A 21,597-nucleotide genomic window follows, 5' to 3' on the forward strand; every position below is an offset into this window, starting at 1 on the left:
CACAAAGTGTAATCCTTCCACTGCCCCTCCTGAGACCAGGCACCTCTCTGCTATGCTTCCCACCCACCATTAACCCTTTACACAGGCTTTCTCAGTTCCCCAGGTGAGGAAGGGGGATAGCATCTGTCTCTGTGCAAGCACTGGAGTGGTCTGGGTCTCTAGCCAGCTCCAAAATCTGAGGCTGCACCAGGTTCTGCAGTGCCATATGAACCCTTATGATCTGTGCTTGCCAGGGCTTCTGTGCCCGGGGTATAGCGCCCAACTTTGTTCTCAGAGGAGTTGGGCAGGGAGGAGGAAGGCGTGCCTAAGAGGACTGCTTCCAGGTGAGGATATTCTGCCCTCCACTGGCCCCAGGGCCTGGCTAGGGAGGGGCCAGGCTGGAGTGATGCAGCCCTTGTGCTCAGGTGTGTTTCCCCACACGCTCCGCCTTCCTCTCCCCCAGGGCGAGTGCTGAAAGCTGCAGGGGAGAAGAACTGTTTCTCTGTACGCTCCGGCTGCAGACAGTGTCAATAAAATATGCTGCAAGGCTGAACCCTTGAGATTGGCATCTGCTGGCAGGGAAGACATGGAAGTGGTAATTATTGTAATACTGGTGCTGCCTTTTGCCTTTGCAGGGCTGCTGACAGTGATTATTCCCTTCGCCCTGCGTGAAGCATTTGACTTGTAGGGTCCATGTTATTATCTCTGCAAAGAGGTAATGGGTGTGGAGGGGATTTTAACTTGGAAGACGATCCTGGGTGCCATATCCGCTCTCTGCTGGGGTAGTGGGGTGCCTCTGCTCCTGCGGGCATGGGGTTACAGTTCAGCAACCTGGCCAGCTCTGCGGGGTTTGTCGTCTTTGCTAACCTGGCTAGCTCTGATAGGGGTCTGCTGAACTGCTCCTTTCAACTGACTCAAAAGCATAGGTGGGTATATGTGGGAAAGCCAGTCAGTTAATTAGCAGATGATATCTCCTGGGCTGCTCCACTGTCAATAAGAAGCTTCAGGGTGCACATGGCAAGCTTCCAGCTGGTTGTGTTGAGTGCAGCGGGTATGGTCAGAGTGCAGCAGTGATTAAACATTTAACAACAGGAGCTTCCTTGTTAAGTCTAGATAAAGCATGGATCAAACCAATAACTTGAGCAGAGTGGAAGCATAATCCTTTTTCTCATGTATTGTCTCCTGAGGCTACTTGCTTTTGGCCCATTAGGGGTTTTGTGTGTGTGTGTGTGTGGTTTGTTTGGTTCTCTGTTGTTGTTGGGGGGGGTTTTGTGAGTGTAACATAGCTCATTTGAATTGGGATCAGGTTTTGTGCGTTAGCAACCCTCCAAGCCTGGCTGTCTTCCTCATTTTGCAGAGACCCTTATCTTAGTTTTAAATTCCTCTTTGCTTCACTTTTAAGGAAGGCGCTGGTGGACTACTAGTGTATTTGCAGAGGGCAGGGCAGGACAGGGGGAGCTTTTCACTCTTTCCTGATTCAAACACTGGTGGATTCCTCCCGAGGGAATGCCACATCTCCTCTTCATTTTTTTTTTCTTCCCTGTGGTTTTGTGTAGTTGCTTGCAAAGTGCATTAAGGCTACGCCTGGGCAAGCAACTGGGCAAATCATACTTGTTGCAAGATTCCAGCAGTCCCTTTATATATAACCTATTAAGTGAATTCTCTTCCATTGCTTCACTGGCTGCATGTATAGCTAGCTGCTGCTTGCCCTGGTTTTGAAACCTTTTGTGTGATCTAAAGGGGTTGGATTTATAACCGTATAGTGTTATAGGCACTGATGGCTGTTATTACTGAGGAATGTACTGAGAGGCTCTATAGTACTTAAGTCTGTACCCTGCTGGACGCTGAGGATAGCCTGATGGCCCATTTGCATGTGACTGACCTTTCACATACAGACAAAAGCTGTCAGTAATGACCCTTGACTTCACTTTGATCTGTCTGAGGCTTGATGTGCTGTTGGTCCTGAAATGAGTTGTGTCCCCCTCCTCGGCTGACAGCAATGACATCTGAATCCTGCCAAGCTTCACTATTTCTAGTCCCCCTCCTTACTCCCAGTACTCCTGGGGAGCTCGGGGGTAGCTGTCCTGCTGCTCCTTCTTTTAAGGTTGCTCATGTAACCAATCTCCCCTCTTGCGTCTTCTGGAGTCAGACTTTTGGATGCACTGATACTCCTTATACTTCTCCGTGGAGCGCACACTTGGATGAGGAAATGCAGCCACTGTGTGTATGGCGGGTAGTCCCATCTTTTGTGCTTGGACCTGAAGCCTACTAGCTACTCAAATGCTTGATTCCCAGGGAGCCCTAAGGATGCCACACTGATCTTCACAGCACACACTTTTTGTAGAACTGTTGAAACCACCACGTGTTCGTTTCCTCCCATGCTGCCTGCATTGTTTGCTACCTTGGGTACGTGCCATAAGTTATTTCCAGCTCTCTCGTACTTCCTTCATGAGGGTGAGCTGGAGGCGAATTTTGTGCTGAGCCTTGCTGTCTCATTCTCCTTAGATCTGAGCATGTCTGACATAAAAAGCCCCTTGCTCTAAGGAGCATTGGGCCTGCTCAGGCATGCTTATATTCATTTATAACCAGGAACAGAGCTCTCTCTTTTTGAATGTGTTCTCATGAATAACCTGGCCAGACTTGATCCCTCTTCTAGCCCCAGCACATACATTTTTTAGCTCAGTTTTTTGGGTATACAAAATTATAGAAGGGTCCAGCTCCTTGACTCTTACTGGGGTTAGTGACATGGGTGTGCTCCTTTTCTAGATGAAGGGACGAAAATGGCCTATGGCTGTAGCAAGGAGAGGGATGTCAGAAGATTTTAATAGCCATTTACACTTTGAAAGTCCTCCTTGTTCCTAGATGCCTTGCCTGCAACGTGAGAAAGCCGCCTTTCAGCAAAGGACACAGACACTTAGAGAAGTAACTGTGCAACTAGACAACCTTTCAATTAATTAAACAAAGTGCTTATAGCTGCCATTTCAAGGGAAGGGGAATAACAACCTGACGAAAAGAGGGAGACTTGTATTTGGATCCATTTTAATTAAAGGAGGCTGGTGGGAGAGAGGAGGAAAGAAGCGCCATACAGAGCTATTAACTCTTGCCATCCCACCTGCCATCAGATGGATGACACGTGTAGGCTTGTTAAGGAGGAAAGTCTTGCGTAACATGTTGAAAGCATTTAAAGAAGCAAATGCTTTTCTTCTCCATAGCTGCATACCTCAAATGGTATCGGTAAGAAACTGGGTATTACAGGAAACACCTGAAATGCAGCAAGGAGCCGTAAACAGTATCAATTCCTTTAGCTACTATGTACTACATTAGGCAGCGGCTGAATGCCCATGCAGCAGGAACAACGGCACTGGAGTTGGCCCGACCTTCTGTATGGAGTAGCCAGGGTGATCTGGGATGACTTGGAGGGAGGAGGCCGAGTCAGTTTTCTTTACCTTTCTGAACAACCTCCTTTCCCTATATTAGATTAGACCATATTAAGACTGTCTAGCCTGGTTTCTTATGCTGCATCGTGCTGCCGACCACTCATATGAAACATTATTGGAGCAATTCAAACTTCTCCTTCAGGGGTTGGTTCTTTACATCGTACACTGCTGTGTGAAAGTAATAAAGTTAGTGAAAGGGGTTATTCAAGAGAAATTGTCAGCTTTTAATAAATTGTGCAATTAAATGCAATAAACCTTCAGTGCGCTATTCATCTGCTCTGCCTTAGTGCTAAGGGCCTTAGCTTTTTTACAAATAACAAAGTTCTGTCCTAGATAATTTTTTCCAATTTCCTCATTAGGCAGCCTCTCAGAAAGTCTCGCTGTTCGCTGTGCTGAACAAAACTGCTAAACTAGCGCACCTAATGTAATCATGGCATTTATAAAAAGTTTTATAGAGCAGTTCAAGGACTTGTGTAGCTCACAAATTTTATTTCAGGCTTGTTCTAGTCCTGTTCAGGATTCAAAGCACGGCATTGCTGATAAGTACGGTGGTCTCCTTATTTTTCAGCATGGGACAGCAAGACACCTGGGAAGAAATGAGGCAAATCTTAAAAACAAAACACAAATTCACTAAACTTTGCCTACTTGAGAAGTCCGGTTTTACTGATTAGCTTTTAATAAAAACCCTAATGGTGTGAGTTGGGCCAATAAAGGAAAACTAATTGGTTTCACTTGTTACATTTGTTCTTCTTCTTGAAGAATGACAGACGATCTTATCTACCAAGATAACATACTTTTTTTTTTTAATGGAGCATGTATATGTCTAGCTGTTGTTTTGGTCCCTCTGCTGAACAAGTAACAGGGGTGTGTGTCTGATGTTCAAGGAATATATGGCAGGGTATGGATAGATGGACATATAAATCACTTGTTTCTGCATTTTTAAGCACCTTTGATTAATAGCCCTTCAGTAGGATACAGATATACAACCGCTTCTCATTGTGTCACTGGGGTGTGGATTAGGTGATGCCTGTAGGTAGACAGAACTGTTTCTCGCATGCTGAGAACAAGGCAAAGCTGCCCCTGCTGCTAGTTTATAAAGAAAAGTACTTCTCTATGCCCTGCTTTTGGAGATTACAAAAATGTCCATCTTGGAACAAGTGCAAATTCACTCATGCTCTCTCACCTCTTGGGGCAGATCCTTCACTGGCATACACTATCATAGCTGCATGGACTTCAGCTGAGCTATGAAAATCCACGAGCTGAGGACATTCCTTCACTGTTCCCCTAAACCCCATTCAGCCACCTTGACACAAACAAATATCCTTACAGCGATATGTGGATGAAACTTCCCTTGACCTGAAGAAACTTCCGGTTCTTGTAGTGCCCTATGCACTATTCCTCCCTTGTAAGCCACTAGTCAGTTAGTGGCTCATTTAAGGGGTTTGCTAAGTTGCCGTTCTTACAACTTCTCCACTTTCTTCATGATCAGCAGTGATTTGCACTCTTGCATAGCTCCTGATCTCAGTACTGTCCTATGATGATCTCCCATATCACCTTCGTTAACAAGTTAAGGAAATGGAGACTAGACAAAAGCAGGTGGACAAGTAACTGGTTGGATCATTGTATTCAGTGAGTAGCCCTAAATGGTTCAGTGTCTAGTTGGGGGAGGAGATATCAAGTGAGGTCTGCCCTGGGCCTGGTATTGTTCAACATTTTCGTTAATGATTTGGATGATGGGACTGAGTGCATGCTTAGCAAATTTGCAGGTGACACCAGGTTGGATGGAATTGCAGACACTCTGGAGGGCAGGGCTAGGATCCAGAATGACCTGGCTTGATTATGGACCATTGCTCCAGTCTATGGGATTCGACAGGGACAAGTGCAAAGTCCTGCACTGGGGATAGAAAAATGATACACACAAATACAGACTGGGGAATGGCTGGCTCAGTTGCAGCACTGCAGAGGAGGACCCAGGGGTTACGATGGTTCATAAGCAGAATGTGAGCCAACAGTGCGCTCTTGTTTTAGCAAAACAAAGGGGGGCGGGGGGGAAAAGCCAACAGCAGACTGGGTTGTATTAACAGGAGTGTCACTTGCAAATCAAGACAAGTGATTCTTTTAGCACAGGTAAGGCCTCACTTGGAGTACTATGTTCCAGTTCTGGGTCCCATGTTTCAAGAAGGACATGGACAGTTTGAAAAGAATCCAGCACAGGATAACAAAAATGATCAGAAGTCTGGGGCACAAGACTTTTATGAGAAATGGCTGAAAGAATTGGAGTTAGTTAGCTTGGAGAAGAAGACTGAGGGTGGATTTGGTAACAGTTGTCAGATACCAAATGGGCAGTTACAGAGAAGGTGGAGATGGGCTCTTTCTCTGTGGTTGTAGGGGACAGGACTAGGAGCAATGGGCTCAAGCTGCAGCAGGGGAAATTTAGGTTAGAGATTAGGAAGAGTGGCTGTGGCTTGGGTGGGGAGGGTTCTGTTTTGAACTGCCAAGCAGAAGGGTTTGTTCAAGGTTGGGTGTAGGTTGCTGAAGAGCAGTCCTTGAGATGAAAGGAGCAGTGGTCTCAAGTTGTAGCAATGGAAGTTTAGGTTAGACACTAGGAAAAATTGGGAGCATAGTAAAGCATTGCAACAGGTTACCTAGAGAGGTGGTAAATACCTCCAAGGATGGAGATTCCAAGACCCAGCTAGGCAAAATCTTGACTGGGATTGATATAGTTAGGGATGGTCCTGCTTTGAGCGGGGGATTGGACTAGATCAGTGGTTCTCAACCTTGTTTGTACCAGGACCCATTTGTAAACATCAATGGCCAGTCCCAGCCCCCCGGTATGTAGGGCTGGGGGTAGGTGTGAGGGGTTGGGCAGGATGGGGCATGTGCCTCCCCAGATTTGTATGGACGTGGGCCTGTAGCCTGGCCAGACCAGCACAGGAAAGACCTTCCTTCATTGTCAAGCAGGTGGGTCCCAAGACAGGAGGGTGGAGTGGGGCAGTGAGATTAGTTGCTGCCGTTGCCATGAACCCCATGCCAGCTGAACTGCCAGCAGCCTGAGAGGTAATGGACAGGAGGGGGTCCACACTGCCCTCATTTCCTTTCACTACCAGCCAACTGCTTGCGCACTGACCTACACTACCACCGTGGCCCAGCTTCTGGCAACTAGTGTTGGTGCTCCACACTGGGACCTACTCACTGGACCAAGGAGGTGGCTCCTGCCCATGCTGGTCTGGCAAGGCTGCAGCCCCATTTCTGCATAAATCGGGGGGGGGCACATGCCCCCCACTGTAATGCCCCCCTTGCCCCATAGATTTACTTGCCGGGAGCTGCAGGACCTGCTCTCCATCCTGCCTGGCTGCCACATGCATGTGTGCACATGCACATGCATATGGCATCCCTTGCATCCCCCAGCCCCTTGCAGGCTGGAATGCTGCCAGCCTGAAAGGAGAAACCCATGCTTTGCCACAGTCTTCTGTGACTGTTCTTGATCCTTTCAAATATCCTTGTGACACATTGTTGGGTCATGACCCATGGGTTGAGAAACACTAGACTAGATGACCTCCTAAGGTTCCTTCCAGCCCTAACGTTCTATGATTCCATGAATTTTTGTTGGTGTTTTTTTGTTTTGTTTGTTTGTTTTTTTTTTTTTTTTTTGTTTTTTTTTTTTTTTTTTTTGTTTTTGTTTTTACTATGAGTGTGATCAGTCTTTGAGACAGGCTACCTAGAGAAGTTGTGGAATTTCCATCATTAGAAATTTTCAGAAGCAAATTAGACAGACACTTGGCTGGGATAGTTTTAATCAAGGATGATTCTGCTTTTAGCAGGGGGCTGGACTAGATGACCATGTGAGGTCCCTTCCAGCCCTACTTTCCTATGATCCTAAATACCTCTTCCTTCCACTGTCTTTAATGGAGTACTTGCATGGTCAGTAGCTTGTGGGACTGTGGAATGAGTGTTACCAATGATTTTCTAACATCTGCTTATTCAGGTTTTTTTTAACCCTTTGGAGGTTGTGCTTAAGTGGGTGAGGGGCTCATACTGAAGTTGTCCATTTCAAATAAAATTTAAATGCAGGACACAATATTGTTTTTTATGCTATAGCATTTGCATATTTCTAGCAAGCCATGCAATGCTTGTTCACTTGCTGTAGGGTTATAATCTTTTTCTTTTCTAAAATAAGCATGCAAAGACGTTATGAGTCATTAGAAAGGATTTGATGATAGACCTTTCATTGTGGTTTTGAGGAAAGGGTAGAAAATAATGGTCTTAAGTAATAGCATGAGAGGTTGGATATTAGGAAGGACTTCCTAATTACAAGAACAGCTGGATATTGGAACAGACTATCTCAAGTAGAGTATCCATGACTGGATGTTTTTGCAAGGTTAGCAAACACTGGATGAGACGGTTTCAACAGGGATGATCTGGCATTGGATGGGGGTTGGATTAGATGACTTCCTGAGGTCCTTTCCAGCCCTACTTCTTTATGAGTCTATTTCCCTATAAACAAACTGTGAACCCATTGGATACTAATAGTTTTTGCTTCCCCTCCTTCAGGAAGGCATTAATGACTTCAAAGCGCTTCGAGCCAAATTTCAAAACAACTCCGATTTTTCAAATGCTCTGCTACAACCAGCCAAGAGGCCTCCCACGGATTTTTTACACCCACCTTGCAGTGATGGTAAGCATGTATCCAGCCCCAAAATCGCAAGCAAGGAAGAGAGATTGGCATGCAAACAAAAGGAGGAGCAGTTTTGTTACAGTGTACACAACTCGGAGCTAACACAGTCCAAGCCTTTGGCACTGCCTCGAGCCAAGTTCAGCAATTTGCGTCCGAGTGGGAAGGATGAAGATCCAAAGGATGAAGTTCTACAGGTAGCTGTTGGTGGCAATGCCCTTCCTAAAAAAGTTCCACGGAAATCCTGTCCAAACTCCTGTGTTTACCAGCAGGGAACTGTTGATGCAGATTCGGAGGATGCATCAATAAAAAGTTCCTTCCAGCATGCTCGGCAAATCTGGGAAAGTGCTGCGTCTCAGAATGATAGGAAGTGTGCGATGGTCCCCCCACGACACCGTGCAAATGGGACATGCTCTAGTGCACAGCCAAGGGCTACAAATAGTGCCACTGCAGCAGAAAGTAGCAAAATGAGAACTGCAGACAATGGACAAACCCAGGATTTTTCTACCCAAAAGAACACTGCTTCACACAGCGGCGTTTCTGCACTTTCCCATGCACCGTCACCACCACTCCCAGCCAGAAGACACAAAAGCACTGAGCCAGCCTCTTCCAAAACCACTAGTGTCACTGGATTTTGCCAGCAATTTTATAACCAGCGAGATCCAAATGAGACCCTTCTTGCCTCTAAAGGTAGGCACATTCTAACATATATAGAAGATCCCAGCAATGGCTTTCTCTCCCTCCCCAGGGTGTTTTGAGGATTGACCACCTGCACTCTAGTTCAGATCCACAAAAAAGCCAGAGATTGGGGTTAGTTTGGCCATGCAAATAAGGACCGTAGAACAGAAGAGGAAGCGTCCTGAGCAGCCTCTTTCCTGGTAATGTTTTGAAGCTGCCAATTTAATATCCAGTTGCCCTCTGCTGAGATTTAGGGATGCTCAAAAGTGATAATCTGGGCATAGAGAGAAAATGAGAAGTTGGCAAATTATGTTCTCTCCAACTGAAGTGGTAGGAAGTTGGGTCAAATCCTGGGAATAGACTGAGGGGGAGAGTGTGATTTTAATTAATTTATTGTAATCAATTTGTCCATTGCTGCTTACCTCCCAGTAGCGCACAAATTTGATTATTATGCCTTGTTCATGTTTCACATGTCCAGCAAAAGTGAAGGGCTTTGTTTTCTAGAACTGCAGTGGGGTCCAGTGAGAATATCCTGATCCTGTATACTCCCTGTACAATTTGGAGAAAGTTCAGGTCCAAAGCAAATGTGTGTTCTCTCCAGGTGAATCTACACATCCAATAACCTGGCACTCATTGCACCAGAGTTTATTGCTCCTGGGCACACCATTGGAACATGTACCTGGGACTGCAGCACACTGAGCCTGGCTGGCAGAGGGATTAGGGGGTCAGCCTGCCAGCCCAGGGCTGCTCTGACCTGGCTCGCTGTGCTGTGGAGGGGCTGGCAAGGGCACGAAGATGCTCTAGCATGGGGCTTTCTGATGGGTAGCCCCTGCACTGAAGCACCTTTGTGCCCCAGCCAGCATCTACATGTGTGCTGCTGCGGTGTAAAAAAAACAAACTTTGCAGCAGGATAGGACTTGTAAATACAAGTCCTACCCTGCTGGAGAGTTTTAGTTTACTCCAGCCTAATAGCCCTGCACTTGTAGACGCCAAGATGTAATTAGTCTACTCCGCAGTAAAGATTTTGTGTAGACGCTCCCTCCTTCAAGTGTTTGTCCTTGCTACGTGAAACCCTACAGATATTAGGTAGCAAGTTAATTTGGGCAACTTTAGATTCAGTGCCAGAATACTGAAAAGATTAAATCTTTGTTTACCCTGGAAAGCTCCCTTGTTACCTTTCTTGAATGCATATTTGAGAGAGCAACGCAGCTATGTTTTTAGCAGATTAAAAATGTATTGGTTCAGAAAATTTAGCCCAGGATTTGATGATAAATCAAGAAAATGTGGCTGTCAAGATTGCTGGGGTCCAAACTTAACCAATTTTAGAAAAACCTGATAAAACAAGAGACAGTGAAGGGTGCTTTATCTAATGACCTGTCAGTCTTGTAGCATGTTAAAATAGCCTCTGTATAAAAGGAATTTTAACTGGGAAGGAGATTGTGACACTGATTGTTGGAAATGTGTTTCTGGCTAATATAAACCTGCTTTGGATTTTCTCTTGAAATGAGAGAGTAACTAAATTGGTGCTTGCGATTCTTTCAGAAACGGCATCGGAACATTTCCACCATCGCTCCGCCCCAGAAAAACAGCTTGATGTCACCGATAACAAGTTTCCCAAAATTAAGCCCCTTCCTTCTGTTGAATCTCTTGGTCCCCCTCCAGAGAAACCACAGAGACCCCCAAAAGTCAATCTCTGTAGCTCCCAGTATTCAGCATCACAGCTTGGAAGAAGCGGCAAAACTGGTAGGAGAATCCTTTTAAATTCTGGTAGAACAGGTTGAAAACTTCTGGAGAGCGGTCCTTGAACCTGCAGATAATGCGGCTTTATTGGAATGGAGCTACTTGATGTGCGGGCTGTTTTTTATTATTATTCATGCAAAAGTATCAATATTAAATCATAAGTTTTGTTTCTTCTTTTTTTAATACCTTTTGTTTTGGGCTTTAAAACAGCGGGGAAATTCCTTTAAAAAAAACCAAACCAAAAATCCCCAAACTTTTCACTGAACATTGGATTTATTTATTTATTTATTTTTGTTGGTTTCTTCCCCTACCCCCATCAGATTTGGAACACACAAAGTCTGAAATATTTGACATACCTTCAGATCAAACTCCGTTTTCCTACTAACCTTTGTTGCCCAGATCAGTTGGTGCCGTTGTTTTGCAGCTGACTGTAGCTGCTGACAAGTTCAGACCAGTTCCTTATAATAACTGAACTTTAGCACTCTCTCAGTATGAAATACATTTATGCACCTAAGGTTGTGGACGTCCGCAGTAAGATCAGGAGAAAATGATATGTTGATCTCCATTGATCTTAAAACAATTGCAGGATTACACCTCAAAAAGCAAAGTTTCAATTTCTCATTGTAAACAACTTGCTGGCATTACACGGGAATATCTTTCTGGTTTACTGATTAAGCTGCAAAACCATTATAATTTTATAGATAATAATACTAAACTCTACTACTGTTCTAGTATTAATCTCCTGCATCACCTAGTGGTATTGCCTGAAATTATGGCACAAAGGATCAAATTGGTCCCTGAAATTTGCATCTAAATATCCTGCCTTTTTTAACTAGCCTTCCTTGCTACGGTACTTGGTTCCAGTGAGCAGTGGGCCACCTGTCCTATTTATCCCACTAAACTGTTTGACTCGAGTCCAACATTCACTGTGGTAGGAGTGAAATTGTGTTTTCTAGCACAGAAATACCAAGCATGCACTTGTGTTTTGTTTGCAGCTGCTGTAGAAGAAGAATACATGACTCCTGAAAAGTAAGTATGTGAAATGGATCCATAAGCCTGATTTTTATGGGTTACAGTAAAGTACTCGCATAGCGAATGAGAAATAGATACCAAAAAAGCTCTAATCCCCTTTAAATGGTCCAAAGATGGAGTATACATGCAAGCAATATATTGCTGCTTTACAACAGGGTGCATTGACAGTGCCCTTGTCTCCCTTGTGTGCTTGTTCTGGGTATTGTGGCTTATTGCTGTGTGTGTGTGCTCTGAAATGGTGATTTTTAGTTTTTGGGGGGGGGGTTGTGTGGGGAAGCATTATTTTTATAGCCTACAAATGCAAAGGACTAGGCTCAATCTAAGAGGTCCCTTCCAGGGCTGGCCCACATTTTTTTTTGGGCCCCCTGCAAGCCATAGCTTTGGGGCTCCCTGATGCAAAGAAGGCATCAGCAGCTGGGGGAGGTGGCAAGTGCAGAGGCAGATTAGGTTGTACTGGGGCCCTGGGCAAGCACAAAATTGGAGGCCCCTTCCCCCCCCCCCCCCCATGGGAGCTGGGTTGGCAGGGGAGGCTGAGGGGGACCCTGCCAGGCTGGGGGGGACATATGCCCACCACTTCTCCTTGTTCCCCACCCCCAGTACTGCCAAATATACACATACACATGGCAGACGAGGTTCTTTGGGTAAATCTGGTATCTTTTGTTAGACCAAAATAATAGTTGGAAACATTTTTCTAGCAAGCTTTCAGGTTTAAAAACTCTTGATCAGGCTGAGGAAGCATCTGCAGTTGGTGTGTGCTGTTCCTGGATGGAATTAATATTAAGGAAGCCAGAGGCTGGGCTGCATGCAAGCCAGGCAGTGAAAATGTAAATTGAGGAGTCAGTGGGTGAGAATCGGTGGGTTTTGTGGAATCAATCCTTAAACCACTTGTCACCAAAAGAGCGAGTTTTGTCCAAGACACTACAGACTTTCTACGAAAACTTAAAAACATATAGACCACCTTCCCAGCAACACCCTCCTAGCCACCATGGATGTTACCAGCTTATATACCAACATCCCACTGCCTTGCATCCAAGCCTTCCTTACATACCTACAAGAGCAAGATGACAACTGAGTACGGATCCAAAGATATTACTGAAATGATACGTTTCATCCTTACATGCAACAATTTTACTTTTAATAACCAACACTTCCTCCAGACCATGGGCACCAAAATGGCCCACACAGGATGCCAACCTTTTTATGAGCCACCTGGAAAAACAATTTCTCAAAGACCACATCATCAAACCATTGCTATACTTAAGATATATTGACATCTTCATCATTTGGACTGAAAACCTGCAATCTCTGATTGAGTTCCATCAGAAATTCAACCATCCTCATCCCTCCATCTGACTATCTCTTGAGTGCTCCAGCACTAACATCTTTGTAGACACAATGATCAGCATCCAGAATGGTAAAATACAGACCACGTTATGCAAGAAACCTGCAGACCAACATGCATATCTGCACAGAACGAGCACTCGCCCTAAACACACCAAGAAACCTGTGATACACAGCCAAGCCCTCGGATCCCACTGAATTTGCACTGAGGAGAACACACGGGATTGCTACCTCACAAATCTTAAAAAGGCTTTCGCGCAACAAGGACACTCCTCCAGAGAGACAGATGCACATTTGAAAGAGCCATCCGGATGCCATGTGAAGAATTGCTGCAGTGCAGAAGAAAAACCCTCATGAATTGCACACCGCTGGTTATGACATATCACCCCTCCCTCGCACCTATATGGAAAATCCTCAAACAATGGCAACCCGTACTAGAAAGAGACCCAATTCTTAAAGAGATGTTCTCAGATTCACCCATCCTAGCCTTTTAAATAAGCGCTGAATCTTGCTAACCTCATCACCAGAAGCAAACTTCCTATGGCCCAAAACACCCTGAATGGATCCAGGCCATGCCGTGAAAAGAAATGCAAAACCTGCCAACACATCTTCACCACCCCCACAACTACTACACCCCACAACAGAGCCATCGCTGCTCCTGGATCTTGCATCTGCACTTCCAGAAATATTTTACATATCACATCCAGTACACCAAATGCCCTGATAGAAAATACGTAGGAGAGACCCAACAACAACTGCTCACCAGAATGAACACGCACTGAACATCTATTTAAAGACCAGAATATCCAATTACCTGTGAGGCCACATCTCGCACAAGAAAACCACTCTCTCTCCAATCTCTCAGTATTAATCCTCAAAGGGAATTCACAAAACACTTTTCACAGACGATCCTACGAACTACACTTCATCAACCTCCTGGATACAGAAAATCGTGGACTAAACATAGAAGAAATATAAAAATCTAGAACTCTTGGTTCCAAAATTATACCTTTTTGTAGACCAACTGGGAAATCACAAGAAAATTCTTTTCGGCAAGCTTTTGGGCTCAAAGGCCCTTCATTGGGCTCTGAGAAAAGTATAGATGGTAAAAAGTCCCTCTAGGTAGGAAATAAGCTTCATTTTTGCACAGAAAGAGCTGGAGATGAAAAGTAGGGCCATGAGAAACACTATCATTCAGTTTTGATGTCCGTTTCACCGTTTTGAAGGTACAGGGTTTCGTTTTGTCGTTTTGTCTCATTTTGCAGCATTGTCCTGTTTCGTTTTGTCAAAACTCTTTTGACGTTTTGTCCGTAGGCTTAGTTAGGGAATTGTGAAAATGCCTAAAACGTTGTCATTTCTTGCCTGACTTGGCTGAAAATTGTAGGGATGGTATCCCCTTCTGAGGGCATGAAGCCTGACAAGTTTCAAAGAAATGGGTGCAGAGGTTTCTGGGAAAATGCATCTCAAACTCTTCAAAGCAAAACTCCTGACACTTGCTGACAGTGGTAGCTTCCTTTCATCTGGGTGTGAGCCCCCGGATCTGTGCTCCAGATGAGAGGAGGCTTCCTCTCCCACCTGGGCCCAGCACTAGGCGTGGGCTGCACCCAGCACCGGAGAAGATTGCTGTCCCAGGCAGCAGTGGCAGCGTGAATCTCCTGTCATCCGGTGCGCAGATCTGGGAGCTTGCATTCCCGGGAGGAGTCCGGCACAGCCCTGCAGCCCTCCTGCTGGTGCGGGCCCCCAGATCTGCACACTGGATGAGAGGAGGCTGCCGCCACCGCTGCTGAAGCCAAGTAAGCCTGGCTTTGAAACTCGAAACATTTCAAAACTTTAGAAACGTGTCAAGTACCCTTGTTTCATTTTGAAGTTGTTTTGAAGCCTTTTGTTTCGTTTGTATTCACTGTTTTGAGCTGGAAACGCACTGAAGCAGTTTCGAAATGAAACGTGGTAAAATTTTGTACAGCCCTAATGGAAAGCTGTCCCTCTGGGTCCAGCTTTTTCTTGTGATTTCCCAGCTGGTCTAATTAAAAGGTATCGTTTTGGAACGGAGAGTTGTACATTTTTGTATTTCTTCTAGTCTCAGACCAACATGGCTACCAAGCACATCCCTGAAATGTGGAAGGTGCCGAATTTTAGCTAATTTTTGGATTTTAAACTATTTCAGAAAAACAAGAGAGGTTTTGTTTTACCCCACCTTCCATCTGACGCCTCCAGGGGAGGAATTTTACCTAATCTACATACCAAAGAGCAACTCGGCACAACTCTCAAAGACACAGCTACTGAGTACGTCCCTGGACTAAATGTAGACATTGGATTTATGACACACTAACCTGCCTGACAGCTGACTCTCAAAGTACCTCTCCACTTTTCCCTGCTACATTTATCCCCCCTACTCGCAGCCTGCCTCTCACCCACTGGCTTCTCAGTTTGCATCTTCACTGACTGCCCTTCCTAGTGGAGCCTAGCCTCTGCCTCTTTACTATTTAGTCCATCCAGGAAGAGCGCGCACCTACTGCAGGTGCTTTCCCAGCCTGACCAAGGGCTTTGAAGCCCAAAAACTTGCTAAGAAATATGTTTCTAACTATTTAGTTGGTCTAATGAAACATTACACAGACCATCCCACCCCCCATGCACAGGCAGCCCTCTGCCCTTCTCCTCCCCTTACACTCATATGCAGGGAGCTGCTGCCCAGCCATCCTGAGCAGCCCTGCAGGTGCAAAGGGCCGGGCCAGGCTAGTCCCGGCGGGGAGCAGGTAAAGCAGGGCCCTCCCAACCTGGCTCAGCACCACTTGGCCCCCGGGCATGGTGAGGCACGTCAGACAAGACTCCAGCCCTGCCCATTAGAGGAGGGGACTTTCAGCTGCCAGGGAAGCAAATGTGAAAGCCACAGTTTTAAACTTGGTGCTGAAAATGGGCGAGGAGTTTAAAACTGCAGCTTTCACTTCCCTGCTGGGGGGGATGCTGGCTGCATGGGGCCCCTTGCAGCTGCAATTTTTGCATGCATGGATGGGCCGGCCCTGGTCCCTTCTACTCCTATATTCCTACATACTTTCTGTGACTTAAATTCCTGTATTTAAAGTGCCTAGAAATAATCCTTCTAAAGCAAGAGCTTGCTGGAATGTGCGAGTCGGTCACTAAATGACTCTTTTTCTCTCTAATTGGAGAAGCTATGTTACTTAAGCCTAAGCTGCCTTGCATGGCTGAAGGGAGCTAGGTCTCCTTGTCTATTTGAATTCAGCCCAGAGGGCCTCTGAGCAGGTGTTTCTCATTGCCAATGGGAGCTGAGTTAATGAATGTAGTCTGGTTCATGGCAGACGTGCACATCCCAAATGGGCTAGTCTTGCAGCAGCCGCACAGAGCTCCATGTGGGGATAATTTCACCTTGCTTCTTGACATGGTAAATTATATTATGCACTGTAGTGCTGGATCCTGCTATAGCTGGGGTCTGTTTCCTAGCACAAGAGCTAGGTGTTTTATTTTTGGGGGGGGGTTGTCTTTTTAAAAAGCTCTCTCCTGGGTAGTATATACACTATGCTACAGTCTATAGACATGCCTCTTTTGAATGGTTTGATATTCATCTACCCTTTCCCTAGGCAAGGTACTAGTGAAAAAGCAGGCATCCAGATCTTATTCAGTTTCCCAGAAGCTTAAACCTAAAAATAAGCAGAAGGAAGTTACAAAATGCCAATCTGTAGACTGTCATGAGGTGGTGATGAGAGAGATTTGAACCTGAGAGACTTGATTTCATAGGGCAGGAATTAACCTTGACAAAAAGCAAGCTGTAAACGTTGCCTCTGGGCCAGGAGCCCTCCCTCGTCTCTCTCCTTTTTTCTGGGCTTGATAAACAGTACTGAAAGGCTGGACATCTCGCTGGTTCTTGCTGGTGCCCCTTCATTTCGCCTGCAGCAACCGCTCTGCTACACACTTTGATCTGTTTCAAAGCAGGTTATTCACCGTTCACCACCCACACGCCGTGCGCGTTGCTCCCTGTTTCCTACCTTCTTCAGCCTGACGTGCTGGAAGTGCAATGTTTTGAGAAGTGTTGCTGAAACAAAGGTGTAGCATGATCTGCAGGTGCTGGGGGCCTTGTTTTGCAGTGTCAGCCGAAGAGGATTTTGGTCTCGCTTGTTTATGGAGCAAGCACAGATTTGGGCTGCACCTGCCCACCTCCCACCCACCACCTTTCTCTCCTCTTGTACCTTTGTTTATGCTTTACAGCGGGATTTGTTAGTGGTCTAAACTAGGTAGGCAGGTGATGTGGTGTAACAAGCCCATCTTTCAGCTGGGATCTGGGCACACAAAGCTCCAATTCAATAAATAATGAGATGACTTTCAAGAGGTGGGAGGAAAAACAAAAGGATTAAAGGTCTGGTGTACCCTTAATTAAATGCCCTTTTATTTAGCCGTTAGTGTGGGTGCACTGGAGATGACCCTTCAGTGATGTGACCTTCAGCTTGTTTATGATGCATGCATTCAAAGTATATTCTGGCTTCCATGTTTTGGCACTAAAGCAGCAATGCCACTGACTAAATTGGGGCTTCTTTGGAGGGTAGACAAGGTCTTGATTCCTCCCAGACAAAAAGAGCGAGAGACTGGGATGTGGAGCATGGCAGGAAGAGACAAGACTGCAAAAGTTAGGACATGTCCAAACTGTTAGGACATGAATTCTGATTACTTCTGCACCTACATCCTGATACGGTTGTTTTGTTACATGATTTATATACCGTCTGTCATCTCCATCCTCCCCGCAGGATGCTTGTCTCACTTGGCACAGAGTGTATTTTTGTAATTATTCAAGGATCTCATGCAAATGCACTGTAGCTGACAAGCCAATTGGTGATTTAGTTTTGTCATTGTTTATCGTGCACTTTATCAACTAATAGCAAACAATCCGTTGCGATTATTCTGCTTCTGTACCGGAAGCTTGGAACTGTTCAAAAGATGTTCAATTCTTGTGTGAACAGAATAGACCCACATCCATCCTAATGCTTATTTTGCTTTGCATGGAAACCTTTGTATAACCAAGAACTCCATCGAAAGAAGTATGTGTGGATGGATAAGTGGGAAGGAGATGGCTAAAGTAAAAAGATTTGCACAAGTTAGCGTAACTTCCCGTCTGTGCAGGTAACAGACATCATTGTAGTTTTCTGTCCTTTTACAGTAAATGCTCAAGGCGTTCCAAACGAGTTAATTTATAAACTCGGGCTCTGCGTAGAAGCCAAGCTGGAAGAGACTGCTTTTTCACTTGCCCCGTTGTACTCTGGTAACATAGCTGTTGCGTATTGAAATGAGGCTGGCCCAGTTGCTCATCTTTGCTGTAATGTGCTATCTTGAAGTAATTTTTAATGTGATTTTTTTATAGTGAACAGTGGTAGTTTTTACAGTGAGTCATTTGTTAAACATGTTAACAGCAGTATTAACTGCATGATTGGTGTAATATTGGGTGAGGTTAATCCCAACTTAAAAGGCCACTGAGTTGGACTTTGTGCAGCTAGAAACACCTGAAAGGAGGGTGGAAATGTGCTGTCACCCCAGCCTGTAATCTGTAGAGCACAAGGCAGGCACACAGGCCCTGCACAGGGTTGAATCCAGCCAAGCTGGAATAAGGTCTTTGGCCCCTTTTATGTTGCTGCTGATCTGTGTAATGAGGGATCCCATAGCCATCCTCTGTTGCTTCTCCCTGTGCTAACCTGGATGCAGGGGATGCAAAGAGCTTTTGCACAAGGATTTAAAGGATTGGAGATTGCCTCTGCATTGATGCTTTCTCTTTTCATGGCTTCACCACAGTTCAGAGCATATCTATTGAGAGATAAGGGACTATGGAAGGGCCAATACCATCATCTCTAGAGTCCTCGTACAATGGGGTGGCACGTCAAGTTTTTTTCCCCTGCCTCTGAAATCTAGCTGCACTCCTGATCATGATAACTTAGAGGTGAAGGATGTCACTAGTTGCAAGCCATCTGAACCCTCTCTTAAAGCATCCCATGGGTATTGAGTTTCTTGTCACTTAATTCTTCTGGGGCAGAATCACACTATATGGTCACTCTTGGGGCCATATCTCATTAATGCTTTTTGCACCCAGATGCAACTACATAACTGCAGTTCTGGGCACTTGTGCATAGTTTGCAATTTGGCATTGTCCAGACTAGCCCATGAAGCATGCTTAGTAGAGCTGTGTCCTGTCTAGGAAACTGCTCAAGGGAAGCAGGATTGCCTCCCTCTAACTATTAGGCAACAATCGAAGCCTTACCCAGGCCCCTCTCCATCCACTTGAAGCTGGCCCAATGGGCAGCCAAGAGAGGAGATACAGAAGGAAGAAAAAAAGCCAGATGATGTGTGGGTCCCTTGGAAGGAACAAGGCTCTGAGGCCCCTGATCCCACTGAATGCAGAAACTTTCCCAGTACTGCTTATCCATGTTATCCAGTGAGCATTAAATGCAAGCTGCGCTGGGCCACCTGTCCACTCAATAGAGAAGTGTACACGACCGTCTGCGCTGTGCGCTTCAAAGGTATCGAATGCAAAACCTTGCTAGATAATTTCATGTGCTCCCAAGTGCAAAAGCGCAATTTCTCAAATGGCCCCATGCAGTGAGAATCAGCTGAGACTAGCTGGAATCTCACTTCAACATATTTTGTGTTTCCCAAACACTAAATATCTATTGTTCGGTGCTTATAGTCAAGTTCAGGTGAGCTGCTGAAGCCTCCAACACCGGCTGTGCCGCACCCTTGAACCTTAAGTTTGTAGGAACCCAAACAAATTATTCATGCTTTAAGGAGGCGTGCAAGCGAAAACAGAGAGATCTGTGCTAAAGACTCTTCCCATCAATGCACAAGGGATTTGCCTGAACTAGCAGAAAGGCCCAGTGTGCCTTGGCAAAGGGCAAGTAGCATGAAGTGTCAATGATTCATTTGCTCCTGTGACTTGTGGTCAGGAAGGGAGATGTGGTTACTGTGTGCCAGGTGTAAGGTTGAATGTCTCTCTAGTGTAGTGCTTCTCAACCTCACTAGACTAAACCCCCCTTGGAAAATGCCAGCTCTTGGCTTTCTTTCATTTTTTGTGTGTGGAAACATAATAGAGAAACTCTTCTGTTGCACAGAACTCGGAAAGGCCGTGGCAGGTCAAAGTGTTTTTGACTCTGTGCGTTCCTATTCGAAATCTCTGGGTTTCTGTTGCCAAGATGTTTGCACGTGTAACAGTGCCAGTATCTCAGCACCTTTAAAAGGATCTTGTGGTGCCCTGAGGGACCGCTACATCCTGGTTGAGAAACACTGCCGTAATGGTTTCTGCTATCTAATTGGTGCTGGTCAGAAATTTTCCCAAAACTATCTTTGAAAGTTGCTTGTAGTTCTGTGTTTCTCCTCTCCAAAATCTCTGAAATTTTCAGGGATTTTTTTTTTTTCCTCTCTCCACACTGGGGAAGGGATTACAAATGTTTTGACTTGCTCCTATAGTGGTGTATAGAAGTTGTAACCCAGCCAGCAAACTCCTAGGGCAACAGTGGACACAAGAGAGTGAAACTACGCCTTCCATAATGCACGAGAGTGAGGCATTCCTACTGTGCATGGCTTTCTCTTCCTAAAAGGGGAGACCATAGTGAATCATAGGAAAACTTTACGAATCGGTGAGCCTGGCCTTATAGACACAGAGGCAAACTCAAAGTAAGTGAGCTACAAATTCCATGAGGCAAGATAGCAGCATTTCCAAATTAAAGCCTTTCTCGTTTTGTCCAGGTCTTTTCTGTGTTTGAATAAAAACATAAATAAACATAAATCCAGATCCTACCGTTGAATAAAAACCGTATTTTGCCAAGCTCTGCATTTGGGCTCCCACTGTGCTTTAGTTCAAACTGACCCCAGAAGCAGGAAGAGGAGATGTGGGGTGGGTGGATGGCTACTTCATTAAAGACTAATGCTCTGTAGCAGGATTGACCAGGGCTCTGGCTCAGGGGTTAATGAGGGTTTAGGACAAATGCTGAGACCTCTTGATGACAGTAAAAGTTCTGTTACAGTTCACTTCAAGCAGGCTATCAGTGGCTGCTTCAGGGGCATCTATTTCAAGATTGAATATTTTGCGGGACTTTTCAAAACCTATCTTTTTCCTCTCCCCCGATCATTTCCTTAGTACTGCCTTTGAGGAATCGCATGATTATGAGGACGCCATATCCTACCTGAAGCCGTGTGGAACTGACATGAGCTCGTGTGCCATTCAAGGTATCGCTAATTGCGAGTCTCTTAAGCCAAGTAATATATGCATAGTATATGGGATGTACTTTTTAAAATAGAACCATTACTTAACTGTTAGATGCTTAGTTTCATGTTAGAACTGCTCTTTGTCACCTGCTTGCCATATTTGTGACCAAAGATGAATATTCCCACGTTGCTGCCCAGCTGCTTTGCCATGACCAGCAAAATGCAGGCTTGAGGGCAAATCTGAAAGCGGTGGAATTGGAGGATTATGGTGGGGTGAAGTGCACTGGGAAAAATTTCATTAATCCTACCCTTGTGGTAATGCCCAGGTGACAAGAGGTGAAGTTATCTTAGTCCTCAATCTCTTCTATAGGGTTTCCTTTCCCATATGTGCATCTTTCCCCTGTGCCTTGTATCGGCACAGTAGCCAGCCATGATTCCTCCTTGACAACTCTTTCAGTTTTGGTTCCTATTCAGCAAGCTTTCTCTTTATATGCATCTTCACCCCCCCCCCCCCCCCCCCTTTCTGCT

General features: G+C 45.4%; 1 protein-coding gene across 3 annotated transcripts in view; it reads left to right on the forward strand.

Annotated features, from left to right (window-relative positions):
• The first annotated feature begins 431 nt into the window (after window positions 1-431).
• Window positions 432-21,597, forward strand: part of CUNH1orf168 (chromosome unknown C1orf168 homolog) — a 59,898-nt gene continuing 38,732 nt past the window's right edge. For 2 of the 3 annotated variants that reach the window (XM_019501230.1, XM_019501231.1), the window contains exons 1-5: window positions 433-574; window positions 7,968-8,778; window positions 10,309-10,509; window positions 11,502-11,535; window positions 21,002-21,090. In XM_019501230.1, the coding sequence (XP_019356775.1) occupies window positions 566-574; window positions 7,968-8,778; window positions 10,309-10,509; window positions 11,502-11,535; window positions 21,002-21,090 (1,144 nt within the window). In that variant the 5' untranslated portion in view covers window positions 433-565. Of the gene's footprint in view, window positions 575-7,967; window positions 8,779-10,308; window positions 10,510-11,501; window positions 11,536-21,001; window positions 21,091-21,597 lie in introns of all 3 variants that reach the window. The other variant, XM_019501232.1, reaches the window with a different exon arrangement.

This window comes from Gavialis gangeticus, unplaced genomic scaffold (genome assembly GCF_001723915.1).
Source record: "Gavialis gangeticus isolate Ggan-Ray unplaced genomic scaffold, GavGan_comp1, whole genome shotgun sequence".
NCBI classification, from domain to species: domain Eukaryota; kingdom Metazoa; phylum Chordata; order Crocodylia; family Gavialidae; genus Gavialis; species Gavialis gangeticus.